This window comes from Monopterus albus, unplaced genomic scaffold (genome assembly GCF_001952655.1).
Source record: "Monopterus albus unplaced genomic scaffold, M_albus_1.0 scaffold52.1, whole genome shotgun sequence".
Taxonomy (NCBI): domain Eukaryota; kingdom Metazoa; phylum Chordata; class Actinopteri; order Synbranchiformes; family Synbranchidae; genus Monopterus; species Monopterus albus.
The window spans coordinates 80,777-98,848 of record NW_018127932.1 but is presented as its reverse complement, the minus strand read 5'-3'; the positions used below and the strand labels follow the sequence as shown (position 1 = coordinate 98,848).

Sequence of the window (18,072 nt, the reverse complement as noted above, 5' to 3'; positions counted from 1 at the left end):
TTGGGTTCTTCTGTACCTCTCTCACCAAGGCTCTTCTCCCCCGATAGCTCAGTTTGGCTGGACGGCCAGCTCTAGGAAGGGTTCTGGTCGTCCCAAACGTCTTCCATTTAAGGATTTTTTTTGTTTGTTTTAAATGCTTGAAAATGTGTTGTTATATCAACTGTTTTAAATGCTTGAAAGAATAAATCAAATCAAATCAAGGATTATGGAGGCCACTGTGCTCTTAGGAACCTTAAGTGCAGCAGACATTTTTTGGTAACCTTGGCCAGATCTGTGCCTTGCCACAATTCTGTCTCTGAGCTCTTCAGGCAGTTCCTTTGACCTCATGATTCTCATTTGCTCTGACATGCACTGTGAGCTGTAGGGTCTTATATAGACAGGTGTGTGGCTTTCCTAATCACGTCCAGTCAGTATAATCAAACACAGCTGGACTCAAATGAAGGTGTAGAACCATCTCAGGGATGATCAGAAGAAATGGACAGCACCTAAGTTAAATATATGAGTGTCACAGCAAAGGGTCTGAATACTTATGACCATGTGATATTTCAGTTTTTCTTTTTTAATAAATCTGCAAAAATGTCAAACATTCTGTGTTTTTCTGTCAATATGGGGTGCTGTGTGTACATTAATGAGGAAAAAAATGAAATTAAATGATTTTAGCATATGGCTGCAATATAACAAAGAGTGAAAAAATTAAGGGGGTCTGAATACTTTCCGTACCCACTGTATTTGGCCCATTTTTATTTATTGTGTCTGTAAAAGGGAACTTACAATGAAAGTGCATCACCACAGTCATTTTTTTCTCTGTCTTTATGTTAGAGTGTGGATACCCAAACCGAGCCCAATGGGACATGTCGGGTACCCAACAGTGTGGGCCTGGTTGGACAAAAATTTAGGGTGTTTTCACAGTTGGTCCCTTTTAAATTAACTAAATTCAGTCCTTTTTAAAGTGGACCAAAAAGGGCACTAACTAAAAAGGAACTCAGTTCTTATTGTGTTCACACTGTGAGTACCTTTAAAAAAGGATTCAGTTCTCTTTCTGGTCCACTTCAGCTCTGATGGGGCCTCAGTCCTCTTTGTGTTCATACTATAGTGACTCTGTAGCTCTCAGACCTTGGCTGCTTTTACATATAGCTTTTAGGTCAAAGGATTCTCTGCTTTATCTCTTTTTATTGTCTGTGGTAAAATACTTTTGACAGGAACGGAAAAATGTAGGCCGACCCACGCTCTACTTTACGTCCAGGCGCCATTATCTGTGTTGCCATAGTAATTAGCGGTCGCGTAGCAACGCCTTAAACAAGGTGAGGTGAGCTAACAGATTAGCCAAGTAGCTAAAGCAGGTCCCGACCTTTACAAACTATCCAGAAAGAGATGTCGCTTTAAGAATGATGGATCGAGAACTGAGCGAAGACGAACTGCAGGATTTGTACGCATGGCTAGACAAAATACCGCTGTCGCGACCCAAGAGACACATCACAAGAGACTTCAGCGACGGAGGTAGTTAACTTTGGCTTTGCAAGCAGTCTTAAGAGAGATGGTAACTAACTTAACAAGTAGCAGGAGTAACAAGATCTCTTATTGATTTGTCAAATAACGATTGCCAGCTACAATCGTGTAATTTGGTTATTTACATAGTGCATCAGCTGAAATGTCTGTTTATTTATCTAGGCCACTTGTGAACTGACTGTGCCCCTATGCTGAACTTTCTCTAGTGATGACTGCTGAGGTTGTAAAACATTTCCTCCCAAAGCTTGTTGACCTGCATAACTATATTCCTGCTAACTCCACACCACAGAAGCTCAATAACTGGAGCCTCCTCAACAGGTAAGGAGCCAGCTAGTTTTGTAGTTTGTTTATTCAGAGGATATGTATGGAGCTAGTGCAGGTGGCTGCACTCATTGACTGGTGATTACTGGCTGTAGGCTTTGAGTAGGAATAGCAATTGATTGCATCAAGGACACAGCCACTACCAGAACATGTGTGTTACACAGCTGGAGAAATTCAAATTTTCACAACTTTGTCAATATGTCCACTTCTCCCCAGAACATTCTTACACAAACACACATTCAACAAAACATTACAACCCTAAATGATATCTATCTCATAATAGAAATGACAGACATTACACAAGCGTTGGCTTTTCACTGAACAAACACAGGAAAAACTTTAATTGAGCATGACCAAGGGCCTCTGCATCCAGCACACACTCCCTGGCCGCTGATAAGGCACACAGCCATCCACAGATTTATGGATACTATGGTGTTTATCATCATCATGCATCACCTGCTACTCTGTAGTTCCTATTGAAATTAGTTTTCTAAATAAGAAACGTGTGTTTTTTTCCCCTCTGTGGTCAGGAAGGTGTTTTCCAAACTGAACTTTCACGTGCCAGTGGAGACAGTGAGGAGGATTGTACTGAACACTGCAGGAGTGATAGAGCCTGTACTGAGCACCCTCAGGGAACAGATAGACAAGAAACTGGAGCCCTTCACAAACAACAATCTGGTTTGCACTATATGTTTACACATGTGTGCTTTCAGGCATACCTAAGCTACTTTGTGTGTGTTTGAATGGTAATTACAAAATTGAACAAAAAGTTCTTTTCAACCCAGGATGGGGGATACTATATCACCAGGAATGAGGAGAAAACTCATGCAGGTAGCGTAGCTATTCTTTTGTTACATTTACACAAACACCAACATACGGTTATTTAACCAACATGCACAGTCCACACAGTAATAATCTTAAAACCAATAACCTCTGACTGACATGTCTGCTAGCATATTTGGCCTTACTTTACATCCCAGGATAGTTTAATTAGAAGTTATAAAAGTGTGATTAGGTCAGCGACATCAAATGGATTTCAGAAGCTGACACTGCTGAGTTAACAAGAATATGATGACTTATTTTAGTATCATTGTGGAGTGTATTAGCTAACACTGCCAAATTTTTGCAGTTTGTTTTTAGCACAGGGAAGGAAGTGGGTATAATTTTAGATGCTTGTGCCGTCTAATCAGCTGACAAACACAAAATCTGCATTTTCAAGACAAATTGTGGTGTTTTTTTGCGTCTGAGAGGATTGTTTGGTGACTGCTGTGGAGGCTGATTGTACCCCTGACATGGTATTTTTCCAAAATCCTATCTACTCCCTACCTTCTCTTGTTTTTCCAAAATCCTATCTACTCCCTACCGTCTCTTGTCTGTCCTGATATTGTCAGCATTTGCGCCATGCTAACAACTCTCAATTAATCTTTCCCAGAGATAGCAGTGACCACACACGGACATATTCATTTCAAAGCGTCAGCCAGGACTGATTAGAAAATGCCACAACCTTTAGGGAGTGAATCAGTGACATGTCTCTCTTCCGTTTCCCACACCTCATCCATCCCTGAAACAGTCCTGTAAAGCTAACCTCAGGCCAGTGCGTCCTCCCTCTGTTCTTTCCACATCCAGCTACACTCCATTCACTATCAGACACAAAGTTCAGATACTCATATCAGCTCCTAACATCACCAGATGGCCTTTATCACTGGCCTCAGTTCAGCCCTGCTGGATTTAAAAGCCCATTGACTTCCCATCCTCCACCTTACTCTTGTTTCTCCTTCTTTCGCTTATAGCTATTGCTAGTCTGCCTCCTGTCCTTCTACCTTCACCCTAGTCATGTCCTTATTTATTTATTTATTTTATTTTGTTTGTTTGTATATTTATTGATTAATTTAATTTGGGGGCATGCATCTTTGCAGGTTTCCCACAACAGCATCATATTATATTCACATTATAGTTGGTGAAATGTTATACTTTTGTTTGTTGTCTTCAGAAATTCATCAGATTGAAGCAAAACATCTGGCTCATCTGGCAGGAGGAGACATGAAAAAAGATGGAAAGAGCAGACCGAAAAACAGGTAAGACCAAAACTTTTCTTTTAATTTGAATGAAACAAATCTACACCACTGTTTATAATAATAATGTGTCATTTGTGTTTTTAATTGTGAAGCCAGCAGCAGCACAAAGTGCAGTTTTACACAGACATGGATCCTACTTCTCAACAAATCCTACAGGAAAAAGAGCAAGATATCCTGGCTTTGCAGGAGACTGTGGAGGTACACACACACACACACACACACACAAAGACACCCCCACTTGAATCCAGGAAACACACAATGCTGACATCTGCAAATCTTCCTTTTTGATGTCCTGTAGAAGAGCTTTATCATACAGATACACAACCTGCAATGCTGCAGATGTGTGTGTCATAAACTCTGTCAGCAGTGGCCAGTGAGTCAGTATCTGCACAGTGGATATGACTGTTTTTTTCTTTCCTGTCAGTGTTCACATCTGCATATTAAGAAAGAAGCATAATAGTGACACAAGTTTATGAGTTCTCAGCATTTAGGAAGTCTTCATCAGTGACAAAAGAAATTTAGAAAGAAGCCTGAAGTTTTAACACACCCTTGTACATCCCCTTGTGTGTGTGTCTAGATCCTGAAGTTGAAAGTGAACAAATTAGAACATCTTCTTCACTTGAAGGACATGCGTATTGAAGACCTGACACGGCATCTGGAGATGTACAAAGCAAAAAACAATACACGCTGATATAAACATGTACACCGACAATATGAAAGACACACTGACGCACAGAAGATTTATTGTAGTAGCTCTGAGATGTAACCCCTGTAATATCAACAGTGAAGTCTTACTTTATTAAAAATAATTTGTCACAGCACAGGATCAGTTTTTATAAAGTTCTGATCATTGTCTCAACAGCTAAAATGCACCAAACATATTGGAGTGTATCTGTGGGATAACAGACATACTGTTTTAATACTGATGTGTTTTATGTCTCTGTAAAGAAAAATCATTAGAGATATGGACGTTTACTGATTCCATTGTATGCATGTTTCAAGAGGGCATGATTTATCTAATTTGACATTGAAATGTTTTCAATAATGTGATTTAACAAGGGCGGTGCACCAACTGTCTTCTCTATAATAGAAATATTTTTGCATATTTACAGATATTACATTGTCCTCGTGTAACAAATTTGACATTGAATAAGTTCTTACTCTAAATTATTTACTTGCCTGTTTATGAAAATTCTTATAAACAGTAGCTTTTTTGTGAGGACTGTGTAGAAAGTGTTTTTCATAGTGTATATGATTTTTGTGCCTATAAACATGTGCCTATAACGTTTCTGACTGCCAGTCTTTCCATAAATTCAAATGGTCTGTTTTAATATGAGCAGAATGGAACAAATAAGCAGAGGACAGGTTTGAAGCTTAGACATTAACCAACTGCTGCAAACAAAATAACATGCTGTGCTGTTTTTACACTGTGACTGTCATTGCCTTCCAAGTCCCAAATGACATCATTTCATTTTCTATGAAATTCTTGTGATAGAGCGCTTAGTTAATTTTAACAGAATTTTCCACAGTTTCCAGCTTGAATTAATGTATCACGAAGGTGACAAATGAGCACATTTAGTAAAGTATTGCTGACACAGATCACAGCCTGCCTTCATTTTCTGAAGTGTCAGGCCCTGCCCATGAGGTGAGGTTAGGCGGTTTGCTCCTCGCTACCATATTACATCAGATAAGACCTGCTGCCATGTGTCTGTCAGTGTTTGTCTGCCCCTGTGTAGTCTTTGATCCTACCCCCTATATTGGTGTAGAAGAACAGGAGACAGGCGACCTGCTGAGACGTCTCAGGAGCAGCCAGTCTTCTCCAGCTGCCTGCTGATGCTATTGAGTCCTGTTGCGCTGATAACCTTCATTTCACCTTATCAATCACCATTGTCAAGCTTAGAGCATTCAGATTTTTGTTACATACTTCTGTAGATAATTACAAATAAGGTCAAACACATATACATGCAAAAGTTGCAGAACATCATCAAGGTTACATTCCTGGATGAAAACTGGGTGATTTCCATTCAAACTGATTTATTTGTAAAATTGATTGAGCTGACACTAAAGGCTGACTGACTTTATAACATGAAAATAAACAAGACTAAAGCACAAAGAAATCAATCAAAACCTGTATGTATGACACGTATGTAATGCAGAATTAGGTTCAGAACCTAAATCGTGCAGCTGACTCGATGTTTATTCTAAGGATCATCACAGAAATGTAGAGATTAAACAGAAATGTGCTGAGAAATGACAAAGGTATTGCTCTTTGTGTGTGTGTGTGTGTGTGTTGCACCAATACACACACACATACAATACAATAGACACACATAGAGGATAGGAATGTGAAAGAAAAAGAGAACAGAGTAGCTATTGATGCAGGCGCTCACAGCCGTTGATGAATCATTCAGAATCACACTGCTGTTTGGAGACTGGATTTAGAGTCATACACTGAGTGATGAGGGACAACACCCTTATATCTCTGGGTAGAAACAGATGCTGGGTGGAGTCAAGGCTAGAAGGAACAGGCAGGATCTGAGCTCAGGGGCCAAAGGAAGGAAAGAGAAGCGCTGGCTCATTCAGGGCACATCACATCTGACCTTGACCCCACTTCCTAAGAGGGGGCTCTAAACTCACTGACTTTGTACCCCAACACCAAATCAGACCAAGCATTCAAAATGAGCACAGCAGAGATCCACAGTAAACCCTCTACAGTTAAGTAAACAAGATGAGGATGAGTGAAAATCCGATCTGGGCTCAGACCAAAGCGAAACACCCTCCCACAGAAAGCAAAGACTGATGGCTTAGTTGTGAAAGGAGACCAGAGTGAGTTCTATGATGACTAAGAGGTCATAAGAGGAAGCTATCCCTCATCTGGTCATTCAGGCAGCAGTCACACACGCTCAAACGCACTACCAGAGAGCCTTTGTAAAGACACTTGAGTTTTACAGTCTCCTCACATTTTACAATCTGTTTTGCAATGTTTACAATACATTATATAGGTTAGAACAACAGGAACTGTGTAGACTGTATATATCTATATCTCCCTCTCTATAGATGATGTAAAACCAATGAGTGCTCACTGAGTCACCCTCATGTTACCTCAACCACCCAGTCATCCACAAAAATAATTAGCCTACACATGCACATTGCATCAGAATGAATCTAAATATCTGATATATCATTTATAAAACTGTGAGAAAGGTTTTAGGGTACAGATTCTATAAAATGTCTAAATAGACAAATAACAATCAGTAAGGCGTTTTCCCTTCAAAAAGCAGGGCCCCAAGTCCAAACTTGTAACTTCATTTTGTGGGCAAGTGTGGTTTAATTGTGTCCTCCCGCACCAAAAACATTTTTGTGTAATCTCTGTGTTTTAACATTTTCAAAATCTTACTGGCCGTTATTTGAGCCAGTAACTTGTTCTTTGTCTCTATACTGTCACTGGGCGAGCCTGTTTGGAACAGAGTATTTAGAGCAGATCATTTAACACGGTGTTAGTGCGCCTAACGATGGCAGTCTGAGCACATTACATGACGTCCACACGAGACAAGAGAGGTATCAAAATAGGTTTTATTTTACATAAGAACATTGTCAAAACTTTAAAACATTTTTGCATATAAACTTTTTTAAAACAAGGAGGCAATGTTTTAATTTCACAGATTGTACAAAATATTTAAAAAAAAAAAAATCTTTTTCATGAGTGATTCATAAAACCTTTTGCATCTTTATTTGAACCCACCACCAAAGCAAATAAGAGTGAAACCTTTACTTGCCATCCGGAGATCAAGTAAACATCAATACATCTTCCAAACACCATTAGTGTCCACTGCTAGTTGTGCTTTTCTCAGTCTATGAGGAGTCTGTACATCCAAGTGCTTAAGGAATCTCACGGCCCAGTTCAAGTGGAGCCTTTCAGCTTGTAAGAAGCTCAGTCTGGGGTTAACCCATTATTATTATTATTATTATTATTTAAGGCTTGTATTCTGAATAATGGAAGTATTTTCAGGTTTCTCAAACACACAGCTGAACAAAGTCCAAAAGCTTAAAGCACGATAAAAACTAGCACCAACTTGCATCCTGTTTAAGTCCAAACAACATTTAGCGTTAAACAGAACAAAGCTTGTTATTGTGTAGTACTGGAACTTAAGTTGTCACAAAAAAACACTCATTCACTTTAAGCTACTATTGTAACTAGGAGTTGTGTGTGTTTACTGTGTCACAATAATGATCTTGTTTAGTAAAGATTAGAAAACTTTGCAGGCCATTAATTCATGAATTAGAGAAAAATATAAACACTGACAGTGGAAAGGAGCTTTTGTTTGTATTATTTGTACTTTGACAGACTAATGTGCCCAGAATATGCCACAGACAAATACTCTAAATATGGTGCAATAAAAATATTACCATAAATAAACAGGAGACACAGATTTAGATTCTAGTTTGGGGGGGGTTAGTCAATGCACTTCAATTAGACATGAAATCACTTTAAATAGTTATTTTCTTGTTTCGCAAAGTTACTGTTGTCACCAGATTCAGCACATTTGAACTTTTTAACATTTGGAGAGTATAAGCTTTGTTTAACACTGGGTAGCTGTTAAAATAAGTCACGTTCCTGTGCAACGACGTTAGCTGACAAGGACAGGCACTACTAATCATCTGAATCAAACCATGACATATTTCCATGTCAGGTCTAGATAATAAAAACCAGATGGAGACTTCTTGACAAGACGTGCAAATCACACCTTCCTTCAGTGAAACAATCCACTAGTGCTCAACTCTTTTAAATGTTAACTTAATGATTTTGAACAAGTCTTCAGAAGATAATCAGATTTTCTTGCAGCTGCATTAGGTCTTTTTCTTCTCAGTTGGCCTCTCAGAGAATGACACAGCAGCATCTCAAGTCTTTCTGTCGTGGTTGCAACTCTTAGCCACAATGAGCAACAGCAAACTATAACCAAGCTAAAAGAAAAGAACTGTATACTGCTATCAATACTGAATTTATCTATGCACATACAATGACAATGCTCCATCTTCAAAAACTTGAATATCTGTAGAGCAGTAGTTCACTTTAAGCAGGCTTATGTGAAAATTTAACTGTCAGGCCAATTGTTTCTAGAAAACCATCATTTCAGTTTTTTTCCCCACAACTCAATTTTGTATCTGTAGAATTCCAGTCAAATGAAAATATCTATATGTGGGCTCCCAGTAGTGAATGACTGCTGCACATTTATAATGCACACACTGCTGTAATAACCCATCAGTGATTTTAAGCTCCTCTGCATGCAGCATTTTATATGAGGTGTGATTAAACAGCCCTCACACCGACTCGCTTTCAGAGAGAAGAGCCAACTAGTTATTCAGTGTAAAATAAAATGGCACAGAGATTACCTACCCACATGACGCACTTAAACAAATCATCCTACTTTTAATTAGTGTCACCCGTCTGATTCCAGTTCAGTTAAACCCAGAATTGAATTCTCAAACATCATATGCATCACAGAACACTCCCCTTGCATACAGCAAACAAAATGAATGCAGACCCTAAAGCAAAGTTAAACACTGCATTGATTGCAAGCATGTGTAAGTCAGGGCGACTACTTGCTGTCACCTTTCAACCATAAGCATTTATTATGCTTTTGATTTTCAATTGACATTCATTCATTTGCATTCGTAAAACTTGTCTTTTCCCAAAGAGTGGAGGATTAAAAAAAACAAAAACTTTACCTTTCATCATTTCATTAAGTTTTGCTTGTTTTTCGCCTTATATTTTCCCTCTTTGTTTATGCCATTTAGATTTAAGACTGAAGTGTGTTCACCAAACTAGCTTCAAAGCTACCACACCCATCATCTTCAGTTCAGTGCTCTCCACCCTACCGACAAGACAAGTCCTCATCAGGGTATCCTGTCCTGTGTCGAGGCAGAACTGTGGACTCACTGCCCGTCTACCTTCACTTTAAATATGTCTGGGTCAGCAGTGGGCAGATTAGGGGAGCGCGCAGGCTTAGGTGGACTGTTGGTACCCTCTACAAACATGTTAGGGATGTCCTGCCCAAAGTAGATCTTACTGTTGGCTGCTATAGCCTGGTACTTCATCAGCTCCAGGTACTCTGGGGTTAACTTCAACTGTGAAGATTTAGGAAAAAGAATGATTAAAGGTTATATGATTACATGTTCATGTGTGAAAATGTGTCAGCATCAATTTATTTTTTTTTTACCATGTTTGCTTCAGCATATTTGGCAGCAGTGTAATACTCTGCATCAGCCTTAGCCTTCTCCCTGGCCAAGAAGGCAGCATCTGAAACAAAGAGACAGTGTTGAATGAGGCACACTCATGACAAAGCAGCTCATCAAAACACAAAGCCATCTCACAGAAGAGAACCAAGAGCAGTGAGGCTAACCTTCAATCTCAGAGATCCTCTTCTCTGTCTCTTTCTCCATCACCTTCTGCTGGAAGTGGATCTCTGCTACCTGAGCCACTTTCTGAGCCTCTGTGGGACAGAGATCCATGTTAGCTTTAAGAACTGTACAGAATGTGGAGGTGGACAGAGGAGCAGCACAGGAGTGCAGAAGAGGATTAGAGCTGCTGTAAAAAAAAATATGCAAATTGACTTTTTTCCTCAGAATTCTGAGATTAAAGGGAATTCTGAGCAAAAAGTCTGAACTTAAATAGAAGTTTTACAGTGGCCCTAATCCTCCTTCTGTACAGGAGTGACTGAAAAAGAGAAGCTGTTAAAATTGTAATGAGGGTCATGCAAATGAAAACATAGCAGCTGAATTATGGTAAAAGTCCACACTTACCAATAATAGCCTTCTTTCTTTCAGTCTCTGCTTCCTTTTCCACCACCTTCTGAGTCTGAGCTGTTATTAGCAGACGAGTCTTTTCTGCTTCCCTGCGCCCGCACACACACACACACACACACTCAAAAACAAGTTCTTCCTTTCTGTGTGGTGTTGCTTCGATGAGTGGGTCACAAAGATTATGAAATGTATTCATAAACTCACATGAGTTCAAAGTTCCTCCTGATAGCCTCGGGGATCTTTGGCTTGGTAACACGAACTGCCTTTATCATGACGGTGAAAGAGTGCAGAGGAAAAAGAGAGCAAAATAAATTTACCCTTTGTTCAGTTTGCCAAAACTTTTCACATTAAGCAGATGACTGGTTATCAGGCTATGAGGGTTTTGAGTTTGAACTAGTCTACTGGTTCAGAGTTTGAGTGAAAGATTCATTAGTTGTTCTGGTCATTTTAGCATAATTCACACTTGTCACCTACAACTGGTGATTGAATGTCACGGTGAAATGATTTTGCAGAAGAAGTAAGCACTAGAAATCAAATTACATGCTGGAAACTGTGGTGGTGACTTTTAAGTCATGGCAGCCTAACAATAGCCTTTTACTTCTGTATTTGGGCTTCAAAAATCCTAAAAGTGGGGTTCACTTCACCTGTGCAGATTATCTTGCTGAACAAAATGTCTAAGTGTCAAACTCTTGTTTTTTGACAGAGCTTATTTTCCACAATAATCCAAAATTCTATAGAATTCTACTTACTATGCCCCAGCTGCTTAACTTTTGTGTGTTTTTAAGTACCTGTATTGTAAGTCCAGGTGCCATAACATTAAGATCTTTCTGCAACGCAGTCTTAAGGTTCTCATCTATAATATCTGCAGGACAAAAAAAAAATATATATATATATACTTTTTTTTTAACAACTGAACAAGCAGCACATAATGCTCTCTTTGAAATGTTAAATGAAATGTGTATTCACCAAACAACTCAATGTAGACCTCCTGTAGTGTGTGGACACTGCAGAACTGGTTGAGTTCATGGTGAATCTTGTTGAAAATGAGAGTTTTGTCATAATCAGCAGTGTAGTTCCTCACAATGTCCACGACTGAAAACAGATGAACAAAAGTGACAGTTACGGCAATGCCAGGCAGCTGGCAGGGTCAGCTGAACAAGGAAGTGCAGCAATGAAAGAAATCAGAATGCTTCACACCTGCTGAGGGGACCAGCATGTTAACAACTTCTATCCTGTCAAAATAGATCATCACACCGCCACTGTGAAGAAAATAAATACCTGTTTAATTCATAACTATTTTCAAGAATGGATCGACTGCTTTACTGCCATACATCAATAAGTTCAGTCACACCTTGTTCCACAAGGCACATTCTTGATCTCATCAGTTTGAAGTGTCGTCTGAAACACAAACATTCAACATTATTCTCCCACTACAGATTCTTTCGTGAACATGTATCTGGATTTAAGTGTATGTTCCTACTTCATAAAAGCTTGCAATTAATGTTGAATGGTGAATGTTTAAGTTAACCTTTGTCTATACAATAATACCTCACATATTTAAACGTCATCACTGCTGATCATGAAAGTTCAGTCAACCTTAGATGTAGTGGTAAAATTATCTTAACTTCAAACTTCAATCCTAACTGTGGGATGCAGACAAAAGATCAGTAAAAGTCAGTTATTAGAATCTGAGTTAAGAGAATTCACCACCTTTTGTTTGCAATTTCATGCAAACAAAAGGTGATTTCAGATAACCTGAGCCTCGCTTCATGTAAAATCCACTGTGATTCAACCAAGATCACCTTTTGTAATTTTATATAATTGACTCTTATATTCCACATGCTTCTGCTAAGAGGCAACATTTCTGAACTGAAAGGCAAATTTACCTGCACTGATCTGTAGGTGGTAATGAAAGGCAGCATAATGTGATATCCAGGACCGTTGGGAGTGGTCAGCAATGCTCCACCCCTGAAACACAAAGTATTTGGTCTGATTTCTTAACCTCAGATTATCTGCCAATTATACACAAAGAGGATTAAAAAAAGGCCTGAAAGGTGTTTATTTGGGTGGAAACAGTAGTTAGTTAGGGTGTACTTATGTTTCTGCTGAATGACACTATATTATAATACAAGGTGTTCCTGTTTTTGTCCATCTCATGAACAATGTCAACAGTTAAGTTTAACATGTGATTTATTTGTAATCATAGACACTTGTAGGACAGTGCTTAAACCTAGAACATTAATTATTGAGCTGACAACAATGGAATACTGGCCTCTTTTTGTTCAAACAAGTTTGAAGCATACACACTCCAGTACTGCAGATATCATTGCTTTATGCTGACTACATGTACATGCATCATTATCAGAAAATAGACCTAATACAAAGAACAATACACCATCCAGATCCTTAGTATACATGTGTTATTTCTGTCAGGTACAGAGCGTCAGGGTTGTGATACCTGTAGTACACAGCAAGGTGTCCTTCCTCTATTTTGTGAATGGAGGAATGCAGCATGATGGCCATCACTCCTGCTATTGCTGCAAACACTGCCCCTACATGCGGCATCGTCATCCTCTCTAGCACACTCCTACAGGCAGAGGACGAGATATAAACATACTGAAATATTCATACAACATTATGTACTCTGGGCAATGTTAAGCCTAAGGTCTGCAAGTTAGTTTTGGTGCTTCTGAACTGTAATGCATGAGATATGTTTCTATTAGAGTCAACTCACAAATTATACTACAGGCAACCATTTTAGTGAAAACAGGTGGTTAGTGAAGAAGATGCAACATTACTCTTTAAAGAGCTTTCGTTAGCCAAAGAAAAGGGAAACAAATAGGTTTAGTATATGCCCTGAAATTGTTTCCCTTCTTCTGGGCTGGAAGAAGCATTTGTTGCTGTTTCTGTCCGATTTAAACCAACAATAGTAAAGTATAAATACAACGCAGATAGATATATTTAGAAGACTCTCTCAGCTATCTTCAGTCACCCAATAAATTGATTGTATGCTGATTTTAACACCAGTGCACCCACGTCAAAAACGTTAACGTTACGTGAAAGCGACCAAATGACACCCAACATAGTTTAACATTTAAAAGCTTCTACGGCAAGCTTATAATTAACGTTTAACTCCAAAATGACTGCTTTAACGGGGAGTATATATATATAGCAGCCTATATAGTCCTAATAATACCACCGAATAACGTTAGGAGCGTTAAAGTTACCTGCCTCCGTTATAAAGTGCACTTCACAGGTATCCAGAACGTTGGCGTTAAACAGCTAACGCTATGATTAGCTAGCTTGCAGAATGACTTGTAAGGTCACAACTAGCGTGTAGCACATGAAGCAACATATTTGCACCGCAGCTATATCTCTCTGTGTAGCCGTCACGCCCGTCTGAAATTATTTAATATACCAATAGCAAAGGCAGACACACTATTTGCTTGCTAAAGTTAACCTAGCTAGCTAGATCTCGTTGTCGGGTGGGTTCGGAAGTCAGCCACTCCGTCAGTTTCTTATAGCTTAATGCTAATATTAGCTTGCGAGGCTGTTGGTGCAAAGCAAACGACGTAACTCACATTGCACTACGCTGAAATGGAATGACCAATATGTAAGTAATCAAATAAATAGCTGGTTTACAAAGAATAAACAATACCTCTGCCGAACAATGTCTCCTTCTGATCTAATCATTCCACAACCCAACCTCCTCACCCCACCTCCTACAGGTTTCTCTCGGTTTTATTTGTTGTACTATGCTGCCTTCGGGTGCTGTTGGAAATGTTATTACGGCACTTTAAACACCTTAACCGGAATGAATATTTTGCCTATTTCCAGCAAATAAACTTGGAATTAAAATCACTGACGTTGATCACGATGTACCATCACCAAGTGTCATCATAAGGAGTAAAATTCAAATGAATTATATTGTTCTCATGTTACCTCACAGTGAAACGCGGAGCCAAGTTTTAATTGTATATTATATTTTTGAAAAATATATTTGCATACTTCAATATTTAAAAAAAATGGTGTGTTATAACTTTTAACACACTTAAATGTGGAGCCAAGTTTTAATTGTATATTATATTTTTGAAAAATATTTGCATACTTCAATATTTTTAAAAAACGGTGTGTTATAACTTTAAAGTGTTATTACAACTGTAAAAGGAGGGCAGACTGCCACGTGCAGCGCCGCACTTGGATGTGTCTGAAGCTTGGAGCTTGACTTCCCTACGTTTCTCCTACAATTGGGCCTTGAGCTTGTTTGGAGGTTCTAGCAGGGGAGCGCAGCTACTGGTATACCGATGGATGTTCGTCCGCCGGGGGGACCACGTCCTCTTCCACCGAGCGCAGAGCTTCGGGAGGGACACACATGGAGCCGTGAGGGGAGGAAGGGGACACCCGCCTAGCCAACCAGATCAGCCGAATCAACCCTAGCGATCAATGGGGTGACAGATGTCGCAGCCAGATCGCCCTCACATCCAATTGCAACCCAGGTCACGGGATTGTATATATGGCATCGGAGAAGACAACCGTTTAACGTTATGGTGTCGAACCGTGGAATGTTCGCTATAACATATAGAGTTCGCTTAGAATGATTATATATATGATTATAGCGTGAACTACGCTGACGCATTTGTGAACACTGCGACGTGTTTTCTTTCAAAAGCGAGCAGTTAGTCGCTTCCCCATAATGCTTAGCGGCAACATGCAAAGAGCCATGTTTCTATTGGCCTGACTCAACGAATCAGACTTCAGATATTAGGATCGTCATCTATCTTCACCAGTCAGTAAAATTTCTCAACGAAAATCGATTCTTTGTGCACTATTTGACTTAAGAAAGTATTTACTACAGTGCACAGGTAGTGCCCTTAATGACAGTTAAAATAATTGTCGTTCACAGTAGTATCCGCCTCTTTTTATATATCTTTACACTTTTAGAAAGCAAAGAAATGAATATTGACTTATAACGTTACACACGATGAAAGGCAAGCTTATACGGTATATCTTGTTTTTTATTGAAAAAGCTAATCAAATAAACGTATATACAATAAAATGTTGGGGTAGTAGTAGGGTATTACATGTAATTTTACTTTCAGGCTCATTAGGAATGAAAGTACTGCAGTTTTATTTCAGTGTCTGGTATTAACCTAAAAAATTAATCAGCTTAAATTGCTTATTTGTGTTATTAATCGGAAATGCAAAGAAAAAACTGATTGTTTACAATATAAACTATGTTCCAGAGCATGCACGGTGGACTATGTCTTACATGGGTGCCTTTCCAGAGACAGTGTAAATAATTGTTGTGTTTACCCTCCCTGTGGAGCTGTTTATCGGTAAACTACTATGCCCCTATTTTTTGTAATAAAGAAATAGGTCACCCTGTGCAGCAGTTTGTCCCCACTGATGTGTTTTTATTAAGACAAGGCAAAGCGCTCACTACAAAACAAAAGAAGGGGATTTGGGTTTCAAATAACCAAAATAAGTCCATTTGAGTGTGGCGTTGATGAATGATGCATTTATGTGCCATCATATGGTTGTAAGATTTGAGTCTTATAGACTCTAGTTACTTTATAAGCTTTAGTTACTTTTCACAGCTGCAGTTCCCTTGAGTTACTTTTCAATAACCTTATTTTCCTTGTCTATACATATTACAGCTGTATTGATGATTGTCCAGAACTACTGAGCTTTGGTTATTTTAATACATTTATTTCCCTTGCTTATATATCTTACAATTGTAATGAAGTAGAATCTGCTTACTTTAAATGCTGTAACTTCTGTGTAGAGACTAGATGTCTGCATCTCTTTGTGACCAGACAGCCTATTTACATTTTAGCAAAGGCCTGTTTTACACTCACACCTCGACCCACTTAGCATATCCCAAATTTTGCTTTGTCTTGGGATGTCCTGCAGAGGCCGGGGGCTACAACCTGAGATGATCACCTGGCCAGTTTAACACACACACACACATACCTAGATTTACCATATTTCAACATGGAAGTGTGAGCTCCGGCTCACACCAAATGATCAATAGGATCATGAACTATTGAAGGTTGCACCCTTGTCCAGGGCGGAGCAGCCCAAGAAGATAAAATGTATTGTAAGAACTTAATTCGGGGTGCAGAGAAGTTGGATCTCCTGCGGGAGCTGTCTCTCTGAATCCAGCGCTGTGATGACTTCACTGTGCTCAGACTTTCAGTAAACTTTCTGTTGATTTTATGCAGTCCTCTCCTGTCTTCACTTGTGCTTCCAACAAAAGAATTGGGTTAATTTCTAACATGGTGAAGGTATCTGCTTCACTCTGACATCAGCAATATACCTTTCATACACTGTTCAGTGCAACCAACTGTCCAAACTATGATGATTTATGTGTGGTCAGTATGTGTATTCCCTGCTGAGCTTCCTAACATCACAGCTACTGAATGGAATGTTATATGGAAGGAGAATGAAGAAGCTTTGTCCTTGGCTTCAGCATATGAATGCACCATAGTGTGACTGTACAGGTGACAGGCAGTTTGGGGTAATGCTGTCAAGTATGCCAGCATGTTAGCATCATTGTTGTTAGCATGCTGACTTAAGCATTTAGCTTAAAGCACAGCTGTCAGCCTTGCACAGCTGCGTGCATAACTGTAGACTGTTGTTGCACAGAAACAGCTTTTCTTGCTTTGATCAGTCAGGCTCTTTATGAATAAATCATCACTGATATATTCTAGCTACCATTCAGCTTACATCAGCTAAACATAAGCCATTGCAGTGATGAATGATGTGACCCAAGTATTAGATTTACTGTACTAACCTCTTTCCATTTTACTTGAAATCTTTGGTGATGTTTAAAGCATGGGGCATTTGTACTCAGTATGTGGGCATGTGTGCTTTGTGAGTCCTGTGAGTGAAGTTTGGATCCAAAACTGATCAAACCCAAGATGAAGATGATTTAGGTGTACTTGCCAAATGGATGTTGATGTGGCAAGTGAGAATGAATGGGGGCCTCAAGATTCAGCACAAAAAGACAATTCACTTACCCACATCAATGTTTCCTTTTATTTAGTCAAGGAAAGTGTTTTACAAGTTGTTACAAGAAAGGAGTCAAATTCCTCATCTAAATTGGAAGACATGACATTTAATATGAAAATCCAATCGGTTTCACATTGTACTAGTAGTTGTTTTATCACATACTCTATGCCAGCATGCTTGAACTGGCAAACAGAATGGCTGCTGTCTTTTAAAAGATGAGAAATATGAGGGGTGTTGTTTGCTAAGTTATGTTAGGAAGTTCTTGTTCTGAACGGGTGGGATGTTTTCCTTACACAGATTTTGGGGCATGGGCAGTGTTGCTTTGCAGATACCCTACATCTGCAATCCTCCATAT

The 18,072-nt window shown here is 39.2% G+C and overlaps 2 protein-coding genes across 6 annotated transcripts; one reads left to right on the top strand and one right to left on the bottom strand.

The window, feature by feature from the left end:
- The first annotated feature begins 1,259 nt into the window (after positions 1 to 1,259).
- spef1 (sperm flagellar 1) lies at positions 1,260 to 9,786 on the top strand. 3 transcript variants are annotated; one of them, XM_020601762.1, is made up of 7 exons: positions 1,260 to 1,497; positions 1,713 to 1,824; positions 2,358 to 2,505; positions 2,613 to 2,658; positions 3,818 to 3,902; positions 3,995 to 4,100; positions 9,699 to 9,786. In XM_020601762.1, exons 1-7 carry the CDS (start codon positions 1,386 to 1,388, stop codon positions 9,702 to 9,704), a joined length of 615 nt encoding a protein of 204 aa, XP_020457418.1. In that variant the 5' UTR covers positions 1,260 to 1,385; the 3' UTR covers positions 9,705 to 9,786. The 3 variants fall into 3 exon arrangements, with proteins under 3 accessions (XP_020457418.1, XP_020457417.1, XP_020457419.1); XM_020601761.1 differs by lacking the exon at positions 9,699 to 9,786 and adding an exon at positions 4,480 to 4,723 and having other exon boundaries at positions 1,261 to 1,497; XM_020601763.1 differs by lacking the exon at positions 9,699 to 9,786 and adding an exon at positions 4,480 to 4,723 and having other exon boundaries at positions 1,416 to 1,497; positions 1,669 to 1,824.
- On the bottom strand, positions 8,207 to 14,632 carry erlin1 (ER lipid raft associated 1). 3 transcript variants are annotated; one of them, XM_020601758.1, is made up of 12 exons: positions 14,362 to 14,632; positions 13,162 to 13,290; positions 12,590 to 12,671; positions 12,055 to 12,101; positions 11,901 to 11,962; positions 11,670 to 11,795; positions 11,492 to 11,565; positions 10,908 to 10,966; positions 10,704 to 10,795; positions 10,304 to 10,393; positions 10,121 to 10,200; positions 8,207 to 10,028 (listed from the first exon to the last, which is right to left on the bottom strand). In XM_020601758.1, exons 1-12 carry the CDS (start codon positions 14,394 to 14,396, stop codon positions 9,837 to 9,839), a joined length of 1,068 nt encoding a protein of 355 aa, XP_020457414.1. In that variant the 5' UTR covers positions 14,397 to 14,632; the 3' UTR covers positions 8,207 to 9,836. The 3 variants fall into 3 exon arrangements, with proteins under 3 accessions (XP_020457414.1, XP_020457416.1, XP_020457415.1); XM_020601760.1 differs by lacking the exon at positions 14,362 to 14,632 and adding an exon at positions 13,931 to 14,315; XM_020601759.1 differs by lacking the exon at positions 14,362 to 14,632 and adding an exon at positions 13,935 to 14,315.
- Positions 14,633 to 18,072: the final 3,440 nt, after the last annotated feature.